The sequence below is a fragment of the Pagrus pagrus genome (genome assembly GCF_965226575.1).
Source record: "Pagrus pagrus genome assembly, chromosome: 17".
NCBI classification, from domain to species: domain Eukaryota; kingdom Metazoa; phylum Chordata; class Actinopteri; order Spariformes; family Sparidae; genus Pagrus; species Pagrus pagrus.
Genome location: NC_140201.1, coordinates 17,048,266 through 17,069,346, shown reverse-complemented (window position 1 = coordinate 17,069,346; position 21,081 = coordinate 17,048,266). Strand labels below are relative to the sequence as shown.

At 41.3% G+C, this 21,081-nt stretch overlaps 1 protein-coding gene and 1 long non-coding RNA gene across 2 annotated transcripts in view; one reads left to right on the top strand and one right to left on the bottom strand.

Moving 5' to 3' along the window:
* The window catches only part of kcnh8 (potassium voltage-gated channel, subfamily H (eag-related), member 8), a 53,781-nt gene that overhangs the window by 13,364 nt on the left and 19,336 nt on the right, over nucleotides 1-21,081 (top strand). Inside the window, exons 2-8 of the mRNA XM_084379785.1 lie at nucleotides 3,164-3,397; nucleotides 7,200-7,331; nucleotides 9,535-9,662; nucleotides 11,275-11,512; nucleotides 11,931-12,088; nucleotides 17,009-17,213; nucleotides 19,902-20,111. Of these exons, the coding sequence (XP_084235911.1) occupies nucleotides 3,164-3,397; nucleotides 7,200-7,331; nucleotides 9,535-9,662; nucleotides 11,275-11,512; nucleotides 11,931-12,088; nucleotides 17,009-17,213; nucleotides 19,902-20,111 (1,305 nt within the window). The remainder of the gene's footprint in view (nucleotides 1-3,163; nucleotides 3,398-7,199; nucleotides 7,332-9,534; nucleotides 9,663-11,274; nucleotides 11,513-11,930; nucleotides 12,089-17,008; nucleotides 17,214-19,901; nucleotides 20,112-21,081) is intronic.
* LOC311272981 lies at nucleotides 3,262-15,718 on the bottom strand. The gene is made up of 3 exons (XR_014624628.1): nucleotides 15,516-15,718; nucleotides 14,943-15,094; nucleotides 3,262-3,345 (listed from the first exon to the last, which is right to left on the bottom strand). It is a non-coding gene; the product is annotated as an uncharacterized lncRNA (long non-coding RNA).

Genomic DNA, 21,081 nt, shown 5'->3' with positions numbered 1-21,081 from the left:
TGGGTAATACTCATCCAAACACATTGTTGAAGCTTAATTCCAGTTTATTACAAGTTGGTCATCATTATTACTGTTAGTGATAGTAAGATTTTCATGGTAATTGCTGAGATGTGGTGACATTGCTACAAGGAGTCAGATGGGACAAGAAACAGTGGAGTGGTGAGACAATTAGACAGATTTTAAACAGACCTCCAGGGTAGCCAAATGATTTAGATGAACTGGAGCTGTAAAATAATTACCCAACTGTCCATTGGAAACATCCGTCACATTTGCACACAGTCTCGCTGTGCAGTGAGGGACTATTCTCAGTTTTATTTCTAGTTGAAGTGTTGGATAATCTACCTATTAGGCCAGTTCACAAACTCTCTGATTGTCAGAACACAGTTGTTATAAAATGAAATGATTCTTTAAAGGATACGTCTGGAGATATTCTATATGTTAATACATTTCAAGAAAAGACAAAGCAACCAAAAATGTATCCTACTATCAATTATTGTTTGTGTAGTCAAAGCCGGATATTATTTCAATGAGCCACAGATCACAGTCCTTGTCCAGAAACTATTAAAGGGACAGAGAGAGCTAAGAGCCACAGACAGGCTGGGGAAGCCAGACAGCATTGAGAGATGGACTAACACATTGTTGGATTTGGTTCTTTCATGAGATTTGTTGACAATAATGAAAACGTAGAGTCTCGACAGTCACAACGCACATTTCGCAAAAGTTGCAATGGTCCCAAATCTGATTAAAAAGTTTGTTGCACATCTCAAAGTGCCTCCTGTCTAAAGTCCCACATTCCTGAAAATTACATGAATTACAATTTTAAGCGAGTGCTTGCAAGCGTGCAGAAGCAATTGTTGATCGCTGAATGGGATCATGAAAGGGAACATGTTGTTCATTCCTCTGGAGAGGCACGTACAAGGGTTTGGTCCTCTGCGGTGGTATTCCCAGGTCAAATCTGAGGTGGTTTCCTTCAGAAAAGCCTGACGTACAACATGAAATAATTAAACATGGAGGATGGTGGGAAAAGGGATTATTGATGCAGAAAATTGATTTTTGTTATGAAACGCAAGCACGTCGCTTTGAAGGATGTCTCAAGCAGTGGTTATAAACAAGCTCACGTCGTGTCGTGTGTTTGTGTTTGCGAGTGTGGCTCGATGTGTGTATTTGTGACTCATTTATTTACTGCAATTACACTAATGTCTGGGAATAATTCGCTAATGCTACACGTACCGCCTGTGCGTGTTGTCATGCAACTTCAGGTCTAGTTTGAGCAGGTTTGAATGCTTATCAACTTACAGCACAAATACACACGCATACATCCACACGCACACCTTATAGAATCTGCCAAACCCCAGCCGCCCGCTGTCTCGTATAATGGGCAGCGTACTGTAAACATTATCTGTCTATCAGCACAGCTCAGCATCATTCTACGCTGCACTGGCACTGTGGGTGTTTGTTCATGTGGATGTGTGTGTTTGTGTGCCATAATAGATGGATTCAGGTATAAACAGCTGGTCCTCTTCAACCGGGTGTTTAGAGCTAGACACAAATAGGATAATTAATTGCGATAGACTTCAGCAGCACTAATGTGATATTCTGTTTTCACTGTCATCACTCCAGCAGATTCCCCACTGATCCTCTACCAACTTTACTACTTAACTCACAAGCTCTCTTTCACTGCAACTCTCACGAAAAGTATTTTTAATTCGGGGTCAGTTTCTTGACTCTACGAAATGAGTTTCAAGAGGAGGATTCCATGGCTCTTCAGCTTGCAGATAAATCAGTAATTTATTGAGGTGAATGCCCTTCATGTTGCAGCCCACACCGGCCGTCATCTATATGAGATGAAGATCCCTTCAGCCTTTGTGTCCATATGTTAAAAGTCATATTTTTCTGGGCACGGTGGCTAATGAGACTGATTCAGTGAAACAGACAGAGGGGAGGTCCAAAAATGGTTTCATTTTTATTATCTGATGTTTCAAAAGTGTGTGATGGGAGGTTAAAGCAGTGGTCTGTGGAGTGTTGGCGGTACAACGTCATAGATAAGACGGGTACATTTCAGGCAGTAACCTAGTCATAGTTGTAGTCGCAGTCATATCCAGCTTCTGTGTTGCTGCAAAAGTCATTAAAGCTGGGGTTGGTAAGACTGTAGAATCCAGAAAAAGAAATCTTAATTTTGAAAGTATCCCATGCACTCCCCTAAGAGCCACCCCTCCAAAACACACGTAGCTCTTGCCAGCCAGCTGGGAGATTTTTTTGGTTTTACTTTTTAGTTCAGTGTCACCCACTCACATCAGCTTCCTTTCCAGCCATAGCAGGCAGCTGTTATCAGTAAAAAGATCTGATAAATCAACTGTACACTGCCTGCTCAGCACAAAGAAAGACAGAGAGTTAGCAGCTATAGCTTGTGAACATAGAGGAACATTTACCAACTCAAGAGTGAGTGTCGACCAAACCAAAGCTAATAGAGAAGGAATATTGGACTTACATTTGTCAGGTGACCAGAAATACAACTCCAAATGAATGTTATAGTGGCTCCTTGTTTGCTACTTGCCAAAAAAAGTGTACATCAAGTTTCATGCTTAGTCAATTGAAGCCTAAAATCACAACCTCTCTTTTTAATTAGAAAATTAACTAAAATCATCAACAGAGTATGAAGAAATAACAGTTTGACATCATGGCATCTATTTATCATGTTGCAGAGAAGTTAGCATGCTAACCAGCTAGCCCCTGCCTGTCCCAGTCTAAGGCTCCTGTGCTAGTAGTGTAAACACCAACACACATCTGGTCCCCGAGCTCCCAGTCCAGACTGCTACTGTAGCTGCATGGCTAATCGAGCTAACTAGCTAATGGCAGCTACAGTAAGAGGCAGTTAGCGGTTACACTGGTGATATGCTGCTCCTTATTTGCTTTGAGTATGAATTTGACAGGTGGCCAATTCTTACATACTGCACCTTTAATATAAATTATTATTACTGATGTTAATTCATATTTATATTTTGTTTTGCCAGACGTTTGCAGGATTTTGGATCTGTGGTTGTTGATTGGTAGGACCTTCAGGGATTCTTCAGACACTAACCCTCACAAAACCTCAAGAATAGTGTCATTACCTCAACTCATTGTCCTCCTCTCACCTTGCCTCTTTCTCCATTTTCACCTGCAGACAGCAACTTCATCCTGGCCAACGCACAAGTGTCGAAGGGCTTTCCCATCGTTTACTGCTCTGATGGCTTCTGCGAGCTCACAGGCTTCTCCCGGGCTGAGGTCATGCAGAAGAGCTGTGCCTGTAAGTTCCTGTACGGGCCAGAGACCAGCGAAAGCATCATCCTCAGCATTGACGAAGCCCTGGAGGAGCGCAAGGAGTTTAAGGATGAGATCATGTTCTACAACAAGACGGGTGAGCAGCCGTTTGTTGAGTTGCTGTCATTTGTATACCTTTCATTTATCATTTAATTTTGCAGCACTTTCATGCTCACACATACTCTGTGCCTTCCTCTACCATTTACCAATTAAGTGTTGAAACCAAGGCAAGTAGACAAGCACAGAAAGCCATTAGAGAGTGCACAGACAGAGCGGTTACCATGTATGACTTTCCCTTAATATTTCCATAAAAAGATGGCAATTCTCTGTGGCTATTTCTGGATAAGCCATATTAAAATTGGCATGGATGGACCCATGGATAGATGAAGTAATGACTGCGTGAATAGATGTATGGCTTTTTTTATTGGCCCAGTCTCATTAAAAGGTGATTAAACAAAGCAATCAGTCACAAAAGTCCCCCAGTTATTATTTAACACTGAGATACATTAAACTTTCATAGCTGTCAGCTAGTGACTCTTTAACCCTGTCTCCTTCGATTACACTGAGCCCAATAGCCAGCCGCGGTGCGGTATGGTTTGGTGTGTGCCTCGCTGATTAGCCAGCTGGCCAGTGAACAAGATGGAGTCGAAAATAATGAGCACATCTAGGCATCAGTGGATACATGCTTGCTGTGATGTGGGATGGTGCCATGTGCTCTTGCATGGTTACTGCAGAGTTGTCTTTACTTTCATGCCTCTTGCAGTAGATTCAGTTTTGTGAATCTACAAACTTTTTTTTGATTGAGCCAGGCCCCATTTGGTGGTGAATTTCCTCGGCTGCAGCTCCGTCACAAATCAAGAGGAATTAGTTATTTGTTATATCAGCACTGCAAACAAACTTCTAATTTCCACAAGACTGTTAAGGATGAAGAGTTCATTCCTGACGTTCAAACATGTTGATGAAATAGTCTGAGGTCTGAGGAGCTTTTGATTATTTCTTACAGAAGTTCATCCTAGACCTTTTACACCTTTTCATCTCAGCTATTGTGCCAACATCGACGAGAAATACTGAAAGTGCTGAGAAAAAGAATGGAAATTTAGACCTTTAAAATTCCTTGACAACCTGAGCAAAGCCCTCACCTGATAATCAGACTGAACTGCCATTTTATTTTTGCTTTAGTCATCTAGCGTGACATTGTGTTCATGTTTGCTTATTCTTTCAAGGGGATTTGTTTTGATTTATTTTGCCTGAACCACTCAGTGGTGAGTAATGTACCTGCCTGACATCATTTCAGTGAGTTGCTACGAGCGTTTCACTTAATGTTTTTACATCAATCAAAGATGTATGTCGATTTAAGAGTTGTTTATTCTGAATGTAATCTCAGAACAACTTGTACAGTGGCGCCACTTTATTTGCTCACAGAACCCATTCTTAAAGGGGCAGTTCACCCCAAAGTCAAAAATACATATTTTCCTCTTGCCAGTAGTGCTGTTTATCAAACCAGATTGTTTTGGTGTGAGTTGCTGAGCCAATATCCCCTAAACTGCTCATCTCATACCAAAACAATCTAGATGGATAAATAGCCCTACAGGAAAGATGAAAAATATGTATTTTTGGATTTTGGGGTGAACTGTCCCTTTTATCCAGCCCACTAAGCCCTGATGGGCGATATCTATCTTTAACAGCCATTGAAAGACACAAGACAGCACCTATTTGAATTGCATAACAACAAATGGGATGTGTGGGCAGAGTTTCAGCTGCTAAATGGACCTTTTGGTGACACTGTTTTGTCAACAGTTGTAAAGATTGTTTGATACAGTATGCTTTCCTCTGACTGACTCATGCAGGTATTATAATGGTGTGTGCATGTGTCAGATGTCGTGCCACTTTCCTGTAATTTTTCTCTCATTTATAAAACAGATTCAGTTGATGACTCAGTGCAGTTTGCATAGACACAGCCTTGCTAATACCATCACAGATGTGACTGCCTACGCCGATCTGTCTCCTGCTTTGTTGTCTTTTTCTGTCACACCCCTCAATCTCCTTTTCCCGTCTGTTCCCTTTCACTTCCCTTTTGTTACCTTTCATCTCCCCCTGCCTCTCTCATGTCAATACCATTTTCTTTTCTCCCACCTCTTTTAACATTTCCCTATAGTACTGTTTGTGCCGGTTTGTCTGTATGTCTCCCTTACTTATCTTTTTCTTCCCCTGCCCCAGCCTTTTTTTGTTGTCTCATCCCTCTCTTTGCGTCTGTCACAGCAGTGTCCTGAAAGTAAATGTAGCTGATTGTCCTCCGTCTGTCAGCCTGAGAAAAGAGAAAGCTGCGTGTTCGCAATCAGGAACGCCGTTTCTCTCACTGTGCGCTTGATAGTGCTGCCTTGTCTCGCAGGCATGCAGATATTCACACACACACACACACACACACACACATACACACACACACACACACACACACACATACACTCGCAGAGACAAAAACGCTGTGATTGAGTCATCACCAAGCAAGGAAGATTCAGTGAGTGGGAGTGATGGGAGGGAACTCCGTGGGAAATCCCTCTTAATTTATTCCTAGTCATTGAATAGAGAAGCATGAAAGATACACCATCTTGACAAACCGTGCATCAAAACCCAAAATTACCTTTTTCCTCAGATTAAAGTTTTTGGAAGCCATTGTAAACATCAGCTTTTTGACTTCTGATACAGCATCAGTGGACCTTAGATTATTTAATTTATTGAATAATCAAACACGCCACAGCGTGATGCAGATCAGACTAAATTTAATGGGATTAATTAATTAACATTAATAAGACTTGAACCCCTAATGCTCAACATAAATTGCCTCTTTTTATGTACCGTACAACATCTCAAACTACAGTTTTCCGGCTCAGCTTGACAGTATGTTGTCAGGCTCGGTTCTGCTTGAAAAACAGTGTGAAGGTGTAACATGCTAACATTTAGCTTATTAGCTTAAGCGTCAGTTTCGGGCTACAACAACTGAACAATAGTGAAATTTGATCGTGGCTCATAATATGATGAATAATCAATGGCTGTGCTGAGATCGGCATGATGGACAGGATAGAAGCAACAAAAGGTTGTCATATTCAAGTATAGCCGCAAAGCATCTATTTTGTGTGAGCTGCAAATGTGTATTTATGCTTCAAACACATGCAGTATGTGAGCAAAACAACTGTAAACTCTATTACTAATGTGGCTGCCGCAGAGCATGTCCTCCACTTCATATCTGGGGGATAATGTCAGTAAATTTGAGTAACATACAGACTTTCCTTATCCCGTTGGATTGGGCCACACGAAACACTGATGTAGCGGGGTAATTTCTAAATAACATGAGGTCCCCTGGTAATACAAGTCCTGTGTGAAGGCTTTCGGTGATAATTTCCTGTTGGTTCATTGCTGTAAGCCACCGTTTTCACATATACATAGTCATGGAATCCTTTTTTAATAGAACAATATTGATTTTAGCCGCTTTAAGTCTTAAAGACAAATACTTGTGTTGTGTCCTTTACAACTTTTTGGTAAATCAAGCTTATAAAAGTGATACAGTAGTTCAGCACAAGCACAGAGTCGCTGATGCAGCACACATGCTGACCTGCAGTTCCTCTAACAAGGAAGCTATTTAGCAGGAGATGGGACCTCAGAGATGGGTTCATCTCTTGCTGTGCCTGGGGAACAGCGACTCGGTCTATTTAAAGGCTCCGCTTCCCCAGAGGGACTTCCAACTGTAGATAGGCGTACAAGTCTGCGAATCTGTGAAACTGTTGCTCTAAGCCACCCTCCCACCCACTCACACAATCACTGGTTATACACGCACATGTAAATCCATTCTGAGTCAAATCAGAGATGCTACAAAAGTCTTAATGAGAGTGTTGTATTCCTTTCAGCTGTGCTGTTCTGGTGCCTGTTGGACATTGTGCCAATTAAGAACGAGAAAGGAGACGTGGTGCTCTTTCTGGCCTCATTTAAGGACATCACTGACACTAAAGCCAAAACCATCCAGGAGGACAAGAAAGAAGGTCAGTATGTGTATGTATGAAGGAGGATTGTAACGGTTCTCAGACGAGTGACGGAAATGTCCAGTCATGATATAAGGTTCTCAAATGTTTGAAAAGTAGTGGTACATAAACATGATTTATATGAAACGGGGTTATTCAAAATGTGCAGTATGACGAGCCAAAACAACGTAATGAAATTATGAAGGCAAACTTTGTGATATCCAGGTTAATATCTTTAATTGTAATTGGGGTTTTTTTGTAATATCTTTAGGTAAGGTCTTTTCTCTTGAAATCTAAAAATAAATAAATAAATAAATAAAGTGGCAGCACTGGCTGTTATATACTGTCTGAACATTTGTAAAGGGCTCCAATATCTCTGTCAGCACCTCAACTCACATCTGCCCTCCTAGTGTTTTTATTATCCTCATCATTGTCAATACAAAAAGCAACTAAAGGAAACAAAGTTGCAAATTCTGCCCTCAAAATCAATTTCCTCAAACGATCATACCTTAAGGGCAACACCTAAGAAAGTCAGAATCAGCCTAAAAAGCAAGAGAGAATGTCAATGTTTGTGTGTGTGTGTGTGTGTGTGTGTGTGTGTGAGCAAACTGACTTTTCTCATCTCAGGCCTGCCGACCCTGGATCTGCCTAATTACGCTCATTACTGTAAAAACGGGGGAACAGGAAACAGAAAGCAGAGTTATTTTTGCCCACATAATGAAATGCTTTTCATAGAGAGGGAAAGAGGCTGATGCAGCAAGCCTTTAGACAGAGACGAACACCTAACTATAATGTGTTTTGGTCGGAAAAGTTGTTTAAAATGAGTGTATGCCTGCAAATTTGGATGCCCTTTTCTGTGAAGGTGTAGAAAAAGGATGCACTTGTTTTGTTTGTGTCTCAGCCAGTGCAGACGAGTTAGTAAGTGAGTAAAGTTGGTTTGTAAGTTGAACGACCTGGAGATGTACATGCAATGTGACATCGACGGGGCATTTCCACCATGCTGGGGAAGCCTTTCAGGGACGGACAAACACCTCCAATGCGACCCACTCATCTCTCTGTCCAAACAATGTGGATAGTGTGTGCAAAAGAGGGAAACCCAGTCAACTGGCGACTCTTCTCTTTTCACACCCCCGTCTCCTCACCTTCTCTATTTTCTCTTTTCTCTGTCGTGGTTAAAATCTCACTCTCAGCTTTGCTTCTTGCTGTCCGGTGTCCTTTTCTCACTCCTCTCTTTCCATCACCCTTACTTCTTATATTCCAGTTTACAGTATCCATACATTCTCACTCATCATCTGCCTTACAAGCCCTCGCCCTCCCCCCTTATACACAATACCCCACCCCTCCCATACTCCCCTTCTACCCCAACAAGACCGGCCATAAAAGCGGAGGGAAATTCATTAGATCTAAAAATAAGCATGTCTCTGTCTCTGTGCTCCTGCCGTGTCGCGTCCCCCAAGGCTGCACCGCGTTATGAATGGCCCTGTCTCTTCGCCTCGTCTGGGGGTCCACACACACACACTCACAGCACACACCACCCAAATGCACACACTTTCCAAAGGACACTCAAAAGCAGTTATCACTTCTATTCTGCAGCTTTTGTTATTGCCGTTATCCCCCTTCAAGCCAATCTCGGCTGTAGTCTTCTCCTGTGGACCGAGCTCAAAAACCTAGCAGCAATAAAGTGCCTTCTCCTATTACCCAACTCCTTGCTCAGAACCCATCAATCCTGCACTATCTACGTTATCTACTTCTATACACTTCAGAGAAACACACACAAGCACGGCACGCACACAAACCCACTCCAGTAGCAATCGACCGAAGAAAATCTTCCATACTTTACTGCCTCTCTGCCCCAGCAGCGACTTATCAAAGCTGAAAATTGCTCTGTTTTGCTGGAGATAGTGTTTACACAATACGACATCATCAGCCAATATTTATGACTGGATAATGAGAATCAAAACAGGTAACACATGTTCTTTGACATTTACAAAAGCACAATGACAGTAAATAGCTTTTTTTTTTCACTCCACTCATAAATTGTGCAATTTTGCTCAGAAATGACACATTCTTCCTGTTGCATATTCATGTTTTCCTATTCAGGACAGAATATTATGTATTTCATCAAGCATAATGACTGTTTCACTCATCAGGAGTTAACCTTGGGGGGTAAAGTATTGTAGAGGGGATTGTGTATTAACTGTTGTGTGTGTGCGTGTGTTTACAGAGCGACGGCGCAGCAGGGTAAAAACAGGCTCTCCATTCAGCTCAGCTCGTATGCGGAGCAGTACGGTGCTCTACCACATCTCTGGTCACCTCCATAGCAGAGAGAAGAGCAAGATTAAACTCAACAAGGTACCATCAGACACTTCAAACAACAGGCAGGATGTGACATGATGAAGGAGCATTCAGAAGTGGGTGGGGGTGGATTGTTATATGGGAAGTGAGAAGATTGCTGATGTTATTAACACAGTGGGAGAAAACAAAGGGGAAGGAATATCGTGTCAAGATGGAGAAGGGCTCTCCAGTTAACGAAACTGTCATGTAAACAATAGAGGACCACCGCGGGACCTTATTTCAGAAAAAAATATGTATAGTGAATGGCAAGAGACAAATCATTTTTCAAACCCGTTTGAATTGTGCCATGAATTACACACGAAGTATTTTTTCAACTTGAAAAAGTCACAATTTGACATAAAAACTAATGTACATAATTAGAAAGACTACACATCCAACAGTCCTGTAACGTTCACCAAAACCAATAGCAGAATCCTTGTCAAGCCGGTCCTGTATATTAGCTAGCTCATTAAACTTCCTAACTCACCTTTCACAAAACTACAGTTGGTGAAAACCACAATAAATCTGGCTGTACTGATGGTGATTGGTGCTGATTGGTGATGTATATAGAGCGACACGATGTAGTTTATTGAACGGTTTTACACAAAACTCAATGATATTTGACTAACTCTACGACAAACGGCATTTTTTTTAAATTGCAAAATTATCAAAATATGACAAACATGTGTAACTCATAGTACAACTCAAAAAGGATAAAAAATGATCTCCACATTGACTACTGCGCAAATGTTTTCTGAAATAAGGTTCCTGATACCCTCTGTCACAAATTGTATCCGAGCAAGAACATTTAATAATGCTTAATCACTGATTATTGATAATAGTTAATCACAGGCAAACTACTTTGTCAAAGATCACTGTGACCTGAAGAAGAAAAAGATTTTACGTTAGAATGAAATGTGTACAAAACTGTTCAAGACTGGGTCTAGTGAGCTAGCTAGTGTGACAGTCAAGCCTCTGGCTCTCACTGACCTTAAGTACAAAGTGTAATGCATTCATTGATTTTTAGCCAGCTGCTTTATTTTTTCAGGTTATCATAACTTACTGTTCAAATGTTAAGTATGACAGTTAATTAGGTGAAATGATATTAAATTACAGTTCAGCTTAATTCTGCTGCAGTTAAATACAACTCAACTACAAGTTAAACCAACTCGTCAAAATGTTTGGCAACCGTTAAGCAGAACCTTGAAAGTTACAGTTAGATAGCAGTGAAACTGTTTAAATTCTATTTAATTTTATCTTTTCAACCTCTAAGGCAAGGCAAGGCCATTTCATTTCTATAGCACATTTCATACCTCAAAGCAAATCAGCATGTTTCACAGGAAAGTAAAGGCAAGCAATATAAGAGACACAGAAATTTGAATTAAACTACTTCAGTTTTGATGAAGGAATAACAAAAGATAAAATAAATTAAATATTACTGTATTTAGGTGCACCGTGCTCGAAATGCTCGAAATTCAGGTTTGAGTGTACTGGTCTCGTCTTGGTTTAGCCTTGGGTGCAGAATTTCCTCACTGCACATACAAACTCCATGATGGATTAGATGTAATAAGTGGACGTAATAACTTTTTGCTACTTTGTCACTTCTGTTTTCTCATCCTGTCCTGTCCAGAATGTGTTTGGGGATCTGCCTGCTCTGCCAGAGTACAAGGTAGCAGATGCCAAAAAGTCCAAATTCATCTTACTCCACTACAGCACGTTCAAAGCTGGATGGGACTGGCTGATACTACTCGCCACATTCTACGTTGCTGTGACGGTGCCCTACAATGTGTGCTTCATCGGTGATGATGATGACCTGACCCGCAGCACAACTGTCAGTGACATCGCAGTGGAGATTCTGTTCATTATAGGTTAGTTGCAGAATTACAGAACTATTAAGGAGACATATTATGCTTATTTTCAGGTTCATAATCTCATTCTTGAAATCTGAAAATGCTCAGAAAAAAACACATCAGGTTTGTCACACTGTCCAGTGCTGCAACACTGTATTCCCCCTCTGTCTGAAATGCTCTGTTTCAGCTCCTGTCTCTTTAAGGCCCCCCCTCTTGAATAACCCAGTCCCCTCTGATTGGTCAGCTCACACATGCCTGACCCAGCTGTGCTAAATCAGTTCTTACGTGCCAAACTATCGAACGATCTAAAACACTGAAGGAAAGGACAAAAATGAAAATGCATAATAGGTCTCCTTTAACTTTTATATTCATACAGATTTGAATACTTGAGACTTTATGATAACCAGACTTGTTTGTTTTTCTATTTCCCTGCAAGACATTGTTTTTAATTTTCGCACAAGTTATGTCAGCAAGTCGGGCCAAGTGATCTTTGACGCTCGACAGATCTGCATCCATTACCTGACCACATGGTTCATCATCGACCTGGTGGCTGCACTGCCCTTTGACCTGCTCTATGCCTTCAAAGTCAGCGTGGTGAGTAGCCATCGACTCGTTGCTAAACCCTGAGCACTTAATATAGAACACAAACACTGAGCCACATTGTTAATAATATTTGTTTATCACTCGTTTCAAGGAATCTTTTGATTTAAAATACAACTTATTATTCATAAATAAAAACATTTGATCCAAAAGTATTTGGTATTTAACAGAAAATGTAAAAAGATGAGAAAAATACAGTGAAAAAAAATGGAAGAAAGAGATAATGGACAAGGAAATATTGGTATAAGTTAGTAAACATGACTATGATAAAAATAAAAATCTCACGACTGATGGATTTCCCTGCAGCAGAGACTTGCTCTCTAATCCTGTCAACATATTGGTGCATTGTTAAGTGCAGCACCTCCAGCTTATTTGACATTTCGTAGGAATAGATTGCACGGCGTGTTTCCAGCGCTGCTCCAGTGCCTCTTTGATTCTGCGTATTGATTCCACATACTGTACAAGTGCTGAGAAAACAATCAAACCTGTATCATTAAAACCTTTTTTCTGTTCTGCCAGAGTCATATACATGGCCCCCTTAAGAATAGTTGAATGGAGGCGGACACGGTGATGTGGAGCAATTAGATAGACGTTCCAGTCTTGTCCCTGGCTGAATGATATCACACAGTGGAAGCACTACACTATAGGGATGCTTTGATTGGTTGGACATTGTGCTTTTTGGCCTCTAATTTAGAGAAAGACATGCTTTGACTCTGCTTTATGCTGCTTTTTGCTGTCACTCAAGCATTGTAATGTGAATCATAGGGTCCAATATATGAGTGCATGTGTGAACGAACTCACACAAAACCCTAGCTCTTCAAGAATCCTTCTCATAAGGGTACAACAACAGGAATACAATCTAGTCAACTTGGGCTCAGATTACAGAAAGTGAGAGAAAAAACAGAGAAAGAGCAAGAGGAGTGTCCAAAAAAGTGCTATAAAAAGAAAGAATAGATGCTTTCTTTTATACAATGAAGGGGAGAGTGGTAGAGAGTTAGGCACAGTGACAGGTTGCTCCAGGCAGTTCGGTTCCAGACTCTATAAATGGAAATACCACACTGTCCCAGTAGGTCAGGATTTGGGTTTGGGACTACTGGGCCACAAGCTCCCCTGCCACCATAAGGGGAGAGCGGGAATGGCCAATTGCTGAACTTTGAGCATGATGTCCCCTCTAAGGACGGAGCTTTCAGACTGATGATGTCTCCTCTGAGGACAGACGCCATCATTCACCAGAATGAGCCAAGGGGCCTCAGCAGTGTCCCTCCCCAGCGTTCTCCTTTGTTATGTTTTTGTCGTATATCTCTGTGGTTTCACAGTTTCACCTTGACATTGTTTTTTTTATTATTGTTAGTGCAATATCTATTTAATCTTTATTGTTTTCATTTTTCCTATTTCCCATGATTCTTTTTTTTTCTTTTGAGGAAGTTTAAGGGTGCTGAAGTTTTCAAGACTTCCGTAGCAGTTTGTGAAAAAATGTACATTGTCACTGTCTTTCATTGCACGTCCACTTTGTAAGAAAGAACATTTTTGAGTTTCATTCCCAACTCGTCAAAAACTGACACTTTGGGACGGGGGCTGACCAAAAAAAAACAATGTCAGCATTTGACGAGTTGGGAAATGAGACTCAAAAAATCTACTTTCTTATAAAGTGGACCTTGAAATTGCACTAAACTAAACTGGATGACCATTCATCTTTCACATTTTGACACTACTGGGTAGATAGAGTACTAAAAATCTATAGTCAGGAAAAGAAATACCAAAACACTCATATACACTTACTCAAGTAAAAGTCAAAATTACCACAATAAATTACAAGAACCCACAATAAATCACTTTCCATTGTAAGTTAAATATTTTGTAATTTTTAAGTAACTGCAATTATGAAAGTAACATTATTGTTAAAGCTGGCATCATGTTAGGTTGATGTCATGCATAAAAAAATTTAAGGTGCAATATGCAAGGATTGGGCACCAGTCAAATTCATATTCAAATAGGTGTCGGCCTATCACCAGAGTAACTGCTAACTGCTAGTTAGCTCAGTTAGCCGTGCAGCTCGCGGTTCCAACTAGGAGCTCGGGGATCAGGGGAGCTTAAATGTTTACAACGCTAGCATATGAGCTTTGGAGAGGGGCATGTGGGTGCTAGCTGGTTAGCATATTAACTAAATACACAATACATAGACATCACAATGTCAAAACTGCAATTTCTAATCATTTCATTCGATTTTTGTACTTAAAGAAAGGAACCTAAGGAAAGTACTTTTACCTTATACAGTAAGAGTTACTGAGTATTGCATTACTACCTACCCCTGCATTTTGAGATTAATAATATCAAAAATCATCTGATGGTCAGCCAGTTGATGATAGATGAAAATGTCTTAACACCTGTGCCAAAGACAGTGATTTGTTATTAACTGCCATAACTTCCACAGTTGTTATTAAATCTCCTATGAATACATCTCTTTGGCCCGGAGGCCTAGTTGGTATTGGAGAACTGCATTGTGCATGCTTATTGGCCTGATAGTGCTGCATCCATAAAATAAACAAGAATAAACATGACCAGTCACACTGTTGTAATTTGCTCGGAGCACTAAAGGCGCGGCTGCAGGGGAAGAAATAATGAGCATTTCTATAAAATTATAGTCCCGTCTCGTGTCTCTCAAATACTGCCTTGAAAAGGAGAAGGAACGTAAGCAATCAAGCAGCTAAATGTAAATTTCACACCTGACGAGCTGAGGGAATGCAAATGTGAGTGGCAGGAGTGAGATGGAAGCAGGTAGAGGAAAAAGTTGAAGGAGAAAGTGGCAGAACGTGTGTGTCAGCGATGTCGGGTGTGTTGCACTACTTACTGCTCACACTCCTGGAGGAGAATGGGATGTGGTGCAGGCTGCTCTCTCCATAGGTGGGTTGCAGGGAGGAGGGTGATAGATGGTGGAGAGGAGATGGAACTTCTCCCCAGGGCTCGGTAGGAGGCTTCATTACCCCTCGTGCTGCACCAGCTCTGTATTTCTCACAGCAAGAGTGTGGAAAAACCACCATAAAACATATTGAGGATACAAGCAGGGGCAGTACTGATAAGGACTGTCCACACATGTCCTCCTCTTAGTTTTCAGACAGTCTGATTGTGTAGTTCTCTCTCACACACACAAACACTTTATCTCGCTTCTGTCTTCACCATTCGTTTACTGCCTATATCCCGCACCCTCCCTCCATTTATTTTAGTTATCACGTTACATCTTTCCTGTATAGTTTCTGCCCCACTTTCTCAGTCTCCAGTCACCCCTACACACACACACACACTACACAAATACACGCAACATACATCCTCGTAGAAAGGTTACAAATATCCTCTGTGTCCTATATCCTTGCAACTAATACCTGTGTGTATATATGTGTGCGTGTGCGCGTACATGTGTGCCTACCTCCAATGGGGATACACGATGGCGAGGCCCCTAAATGATAGACTGCCGGTGGAGATTGCCTGAGGAGCAGGTGCACAATGGATGACATTCACATCACATATACAGCACATGACTGTGGGAAAGGTGTGAAAGGTAGCTTTTGCATGTGAGTCAGTAATAGGAGGCACGAGGCTCGTGGCAGGTAAGGTGGTTAAAGAGTGACGGAAAACAGCACGGAGAGAGAAAAGAAAGCCAGAGCAGACAAACACTGTACAGAATGGCAATGGTGAGGATTAAGAAACAAAACAAACACACCTGCGAACAAGCGCCTGATTGCTGTAATTTTCTATTCGAGGATCCTTCATCAGGAAATTGTCATATAGATCGTATTGTTGATGATGCAGAAGTTCTAATTATAGAATGTGAGAGCAGTTTAGCAGCCTAATGTTGGAGAGGATGTGAAGCATGGTTAAGAGGTTTTTGTCACTTCAAGCAGAGCTATGTAATTGTGTGTGTGTGCGTGTCTGTGCGTGCGTGTGTGTGTGTATTGGTGGTTTATTGCTCTTCCCACCAGATTGACTGTCTGTAAAAGCTAGACAGTTCCTCACTTTCATAGTGTCTGTTTCGCTCTCTTTATACGTATCTGTGTCTGAAACATATCGTATTCACTGGAAAGAAAACACAGGTAACCAGTCTGAAACACACAAATAAATCCAGGCAGGGTGTAGGCAAAAGTCAGAAACAAAACAAAGAAGAAAGAACAAGAAGAAAGCTTAGTCAAAAACCACAGAGACCGACATTAGGAAAAATGCTGGAAAGCAATTATCAACACAAGGACGAACAAAGACAATGTGGCAACAGGGAGTCTAAACATATATGGGGTTGGCTGATAGCAAGACCAGGAGCAGGTGAGTAATTGGCAGCAGGTGGGGATGATCAAGGGAGTGGGAGACATGCGAGGGCAGGAACTGAAATGACAGGACATGATAGTATTTCATAATAAAACAGAAAACACAACAGGTAGTGATTAACGGGATGTTGCTTACAGTTTCTCTCTGGCCTCAGCCCCGAGCAGAACACTAGAAAATCTCAAGAAATAAAAAGTAGGTTATGTACCGTAGCTGTGGTACTTGATCACTCGCAGCGACAGTCCTGGACAGGGAAATGGTAACAGTCAGGTTTGGGTTGTAATGGTATGCATGTAAGGATTAGTTTGAATGTTGTTAATCATTACTTGACTATATTTTTGATTATGTCTTGTCTTTTTAAACATCATCCCACCTGTTGTAGACTACACACAGTACACTTGTAGTTTGTGTCAGTACTGTTTTTGCCAGGGTTATATGATTTGAACAAATGTTAATGCTGAATATGCAAAATGGATTTTTTAAGTGAGACGTTTTAAGAAAAAAACGAATATTTGTGGAACTCACATGTATGTGACTGCATCCATTTCTTTGTATGAACTGCAATACTTCCTAAAAGTAAATTGCCCTTGTTTTCTTTATCCCCAGGTGTCCGTGGTCCACCTGTTGAAAACAGTACGTCTGCTCCGTTTGCTGCGGCTGCTCCAGAAGATGGACCGCTACTCGCAGCACAGCACCGTGGTCCTAACGCTGCTGATGTCCATGTTCGCCCTGCTGGCCCACTGGATGGCCTGCATCTGGTACATCATCGGCAAGATGGAGATGGAGGCCAACGCCTACAACTGGGACATCGGTGAGTGAAGGAAGATGATGCGAAGCAGCTCCCAGCTCACTTATGCTGCTCATGTTTCAGAATTGAACAAGGGATTGTAGTGAGATCTGCAACATCTACAACCCGTCCAGCTCTCTAGGGGTGTTACTGGGCAATGTATCAAAACCAGGAGGTTAAGCCTATACTGAGGCATCGTTGGAGCTTAGATCAGACAGAGGATCAGTGTTACTGGGAGATTTAATGGGATACAGTATGAAGTGCATGTGTGTCATTTGCCAGGCCTGAAGTATTTTGTCTGACATGAATACAATTCCAAAATCAGATGTCACAATTTTTGTGACCATATTATCGTCAATATTGCAGTAATATTGTAGGGATGACTGCTGGTACTTTCAGAAAATATTAACACAATAAGATTTTTAATAAATAATCAAAAGAAAAGATAACACTCATATATCATGATTTGGAGATATCCAAGATCTAAGATGAAATACAGTCTCATACAGTATCATGATAACAATATGATATCGATATATTCATCACAAAACATGATATATGATTACACTGTTAAGATACTGATTTAGTTAATAAAATACTTTGCTATTATCAGATGGCCTCTGAGTGCTTCAAGAGACACTTGATTTACATTTAATGTAACTACAAGGCCTTCCTCTGTAGAAATAATCCAGTTTCCAAGGATGTAGCTGCCGAGGATAAAAAAGGTCTGTTGACATAGAAATGGACTATAAGTATCAGAGCTCACAGGAGTGTTCAACAAGCGAGCACAACACTAAAGCCTCAGTGTGCCTGAAGAAGTGTCCCCGCAGCAAGACGATGTCTACGTCCGTACATGATGCCAAAGGAATGAGGACCACGCTGGGTCGGGACGGCTTTAAAGCCATAAAATGTAGAGATTTAGAAGAAGGGAAGGATTTGATCTCCGCAGTTTCAGAATGATTGTGAAATCAGAGCGTGACGTACAGACTGTCGTGTTGTTGATGCACTTGTAGTTCTGTGCAGCAGTGTGACTGGAGTGTTTTATTTTTATATACATTTTTCTAGCTGAGAGAGCCATTATCCAGCTTTGTCAAACCTCTCCACTAAATCTATATAAAGAAGTGTAACGACAGATGACTCCTGACGTTGTGGCTCAGAAGGAGCTATAAAGCTAAATGTTGTTCTTTATTGATCTTCTGGCATTAACAAGAAAGTAATTTTTCACTTGATCCCATAAATCCCACATACATCTCATAAAAGCAACTCCCTTTTCCTTTTTCCTCAACTTTGTTTTCGGATTTACCTTATGCTTTATCTCGACTGTGACATTAGGTGCGGGGTTCGGTAAACATGTCTGTACTCTGGTGCATTGCTGTTTCATTGCTCATTATTTCCAAGTCAATACTGGTTCTGAGAAGCTATTGATGCATAAAACATGCAGGGGGTTTTTTGTATTCACCCATAGACCTGGTTTTCTTCATGGAGCACATCCCTGTAGGTGTTTAAGCTATTAAGGCAGGCGTTAATGTACAGAGCATGCTGATGCACTTTACACGAGCATAGATGCATTTTCTTGGTGTTAAAGCACTCCTGTAAAATGACCTCATCGATTAATCAGAGAGACACCACACAGATGTGGGTTTGAAACACGAAATATAAAGAGGTCTTTGCTAATAACTTCATGTTTATCTGTTTAGGTGCTTTAATATTTCAGTAAATGGCATCTTTTATGATTTCCTCTTTGAATTTATTGACTCTTAAATCTGTTGTAAAATATATATTGAATGGAAAAATGTGAGAGCATCAACTACATCCGTGTGTGTGTGTGTGTGTGTGTGTGACTGAGCAAATGGCATGATTCTTCTCTTAATTCCCCCTCAGCCTCCAGGTCCCTCATATAATGAGGCCCCCTGGGCTGATCTCTGGTCAGTATCGATGAGCTGCACTGCTTGCAATTACCTCGCTCCGGTGTCTTCCTAACTGGTTCCGGGTCAGCATTGACTGGGTCATGAGAACAATGCATATTTCTCTTCACCAATTACTGCATTTCAGTGTCATAAGATAGCAGGTCAGCGCATGAGGCAGGTTTAATGTGTTGTATCCTAATTATGCGTTTTTGATGCCGACGTGAGCGTTGAAGTCAGGCAGCTCTGAGGGGCTTCCATCCAATTACCATTCATCAGTGTCTGCAGGAGGCTCTCCAGGGATCAGCTGCATGTCTCTGCACTGTACTGACCATGGATCAGTTCAGGTTCCCAAGCATCTGATCTGCGTCTGCTGTGAAATTCATTTTTCTGGACGTAGCACGGAATAGAAAGCTCTGCTTACCACCTTTTCCAGAACTAGGAAACAATGCCACCAGCTTTGTCTGCATCTGCATGCTTCACTGCACTTAGCTTGGAGATATCCACTGCAGCAAAAACTAACTGCATGGTGCACTTGAAGTGATAACATCGAGGCCTGCAGCGATGCAAGAACACTGTGAAATAATGTGTGGAATTAGTCCCAGTTTTATAATAAGGCTCCCTTTGGTTCTTTTACTAAGATACTATAGATGCTGCTCAGAACTGATATGGTTTCTTAATAGTTATTCACCAAAGTTTGCCTCTTAATGACCATGCTCTTGTCACACATAGAGCGGACCTAGGAAACATAATAAAGGGCATGAGTTGCGAGCTCTAAACATCCATTTGTCCTTCCATCTAAAAACAGGATGGCTCCACGAGCTGGGGAAGCGCCTGGAATCGCCGTACTACGCCCTAGGGGGTGTGAACGGGACCAGCAGCGGCCCCTCCATCCGCAGCGTCTATGTGGCCTCACTCTACTTCACCCTCAGCAGCCTGACCAGCGTGGGCTTCGGCAACGTGTCGGCCAACACAGACACCGAGAAGATCTTCTCTATTTGCGTCATGCTCATCGGAGGTACAGAGAATACACACACAGATTTCACTGCTGTGGCTCTGGTTTTGAAAAAGGACTTTACACTCAGACAACAGCATGTAGAATTATAATGTCTTTATATATTAATCCATTATGTCCACTAAGATCCAGTAGCTGTATTAACATCTTCCTTGGCATGTCAGAATCAAGTAGCATGTATAACATATATCACACAGACCTTTACAAGATGGTCCGATCCATTTCAGACTGGATCGTTATATTATAGATTTTGGAGGATGAAGACTGGCCGCCGTGGCCGGGTTCTCCCTGTGGACACTCCCCACTCCCTTGTGTGTTAACGCGAAATGAAAACTAACTCAAAGCACCTGTTCATAATAATAGCAGAGCATAGGTCAAATAAGACGAGATTGTGGAAGGAATTGGATTATTGCCTCATTAGAATGAGCTAAACTTTATTCTGCTTTACAGTTTAAAATAGAGAGAGGTAATTTGACTGAATTAGTTTCCTCACGTCAACAGTTTAAGATGCTGTGACTTAAAAGCTGAATTGAAAGGAGTCAGTGGCCCAACAGTCACACTCCACATACGGTCAGTGTTTGGTGCCTCAGATAAGGAGAATACATTATCTGTGGGCGTATAAATGGCAGCTATCATTCATACTCTCAGTCCTGACACTGATGGTCCTGTCTGGGAGGTGCATAGTTGCAAGACATGAATGTAAATGTTATATTTAACTGGTCGACTGGTTTGTCTGTTTATTTGATCACAGAAATCCATTTTCAATAAGAATCACGTTCAGTCATGTTTACATGATAGGGATGTTTATTGTGATTAGGGTGAAGTAGGGTTTTAGAAAATGGATTTTTTGCAGGGATGGAATGTAACTCAGTACTGTACTTAAGTACACATTTAAGGTATTAAATGCTGACCAGAAGTTTTGGAATCAATCAGCTGCAACACAGCTGCACTGTAATCCTGCGGGGCAACCCCG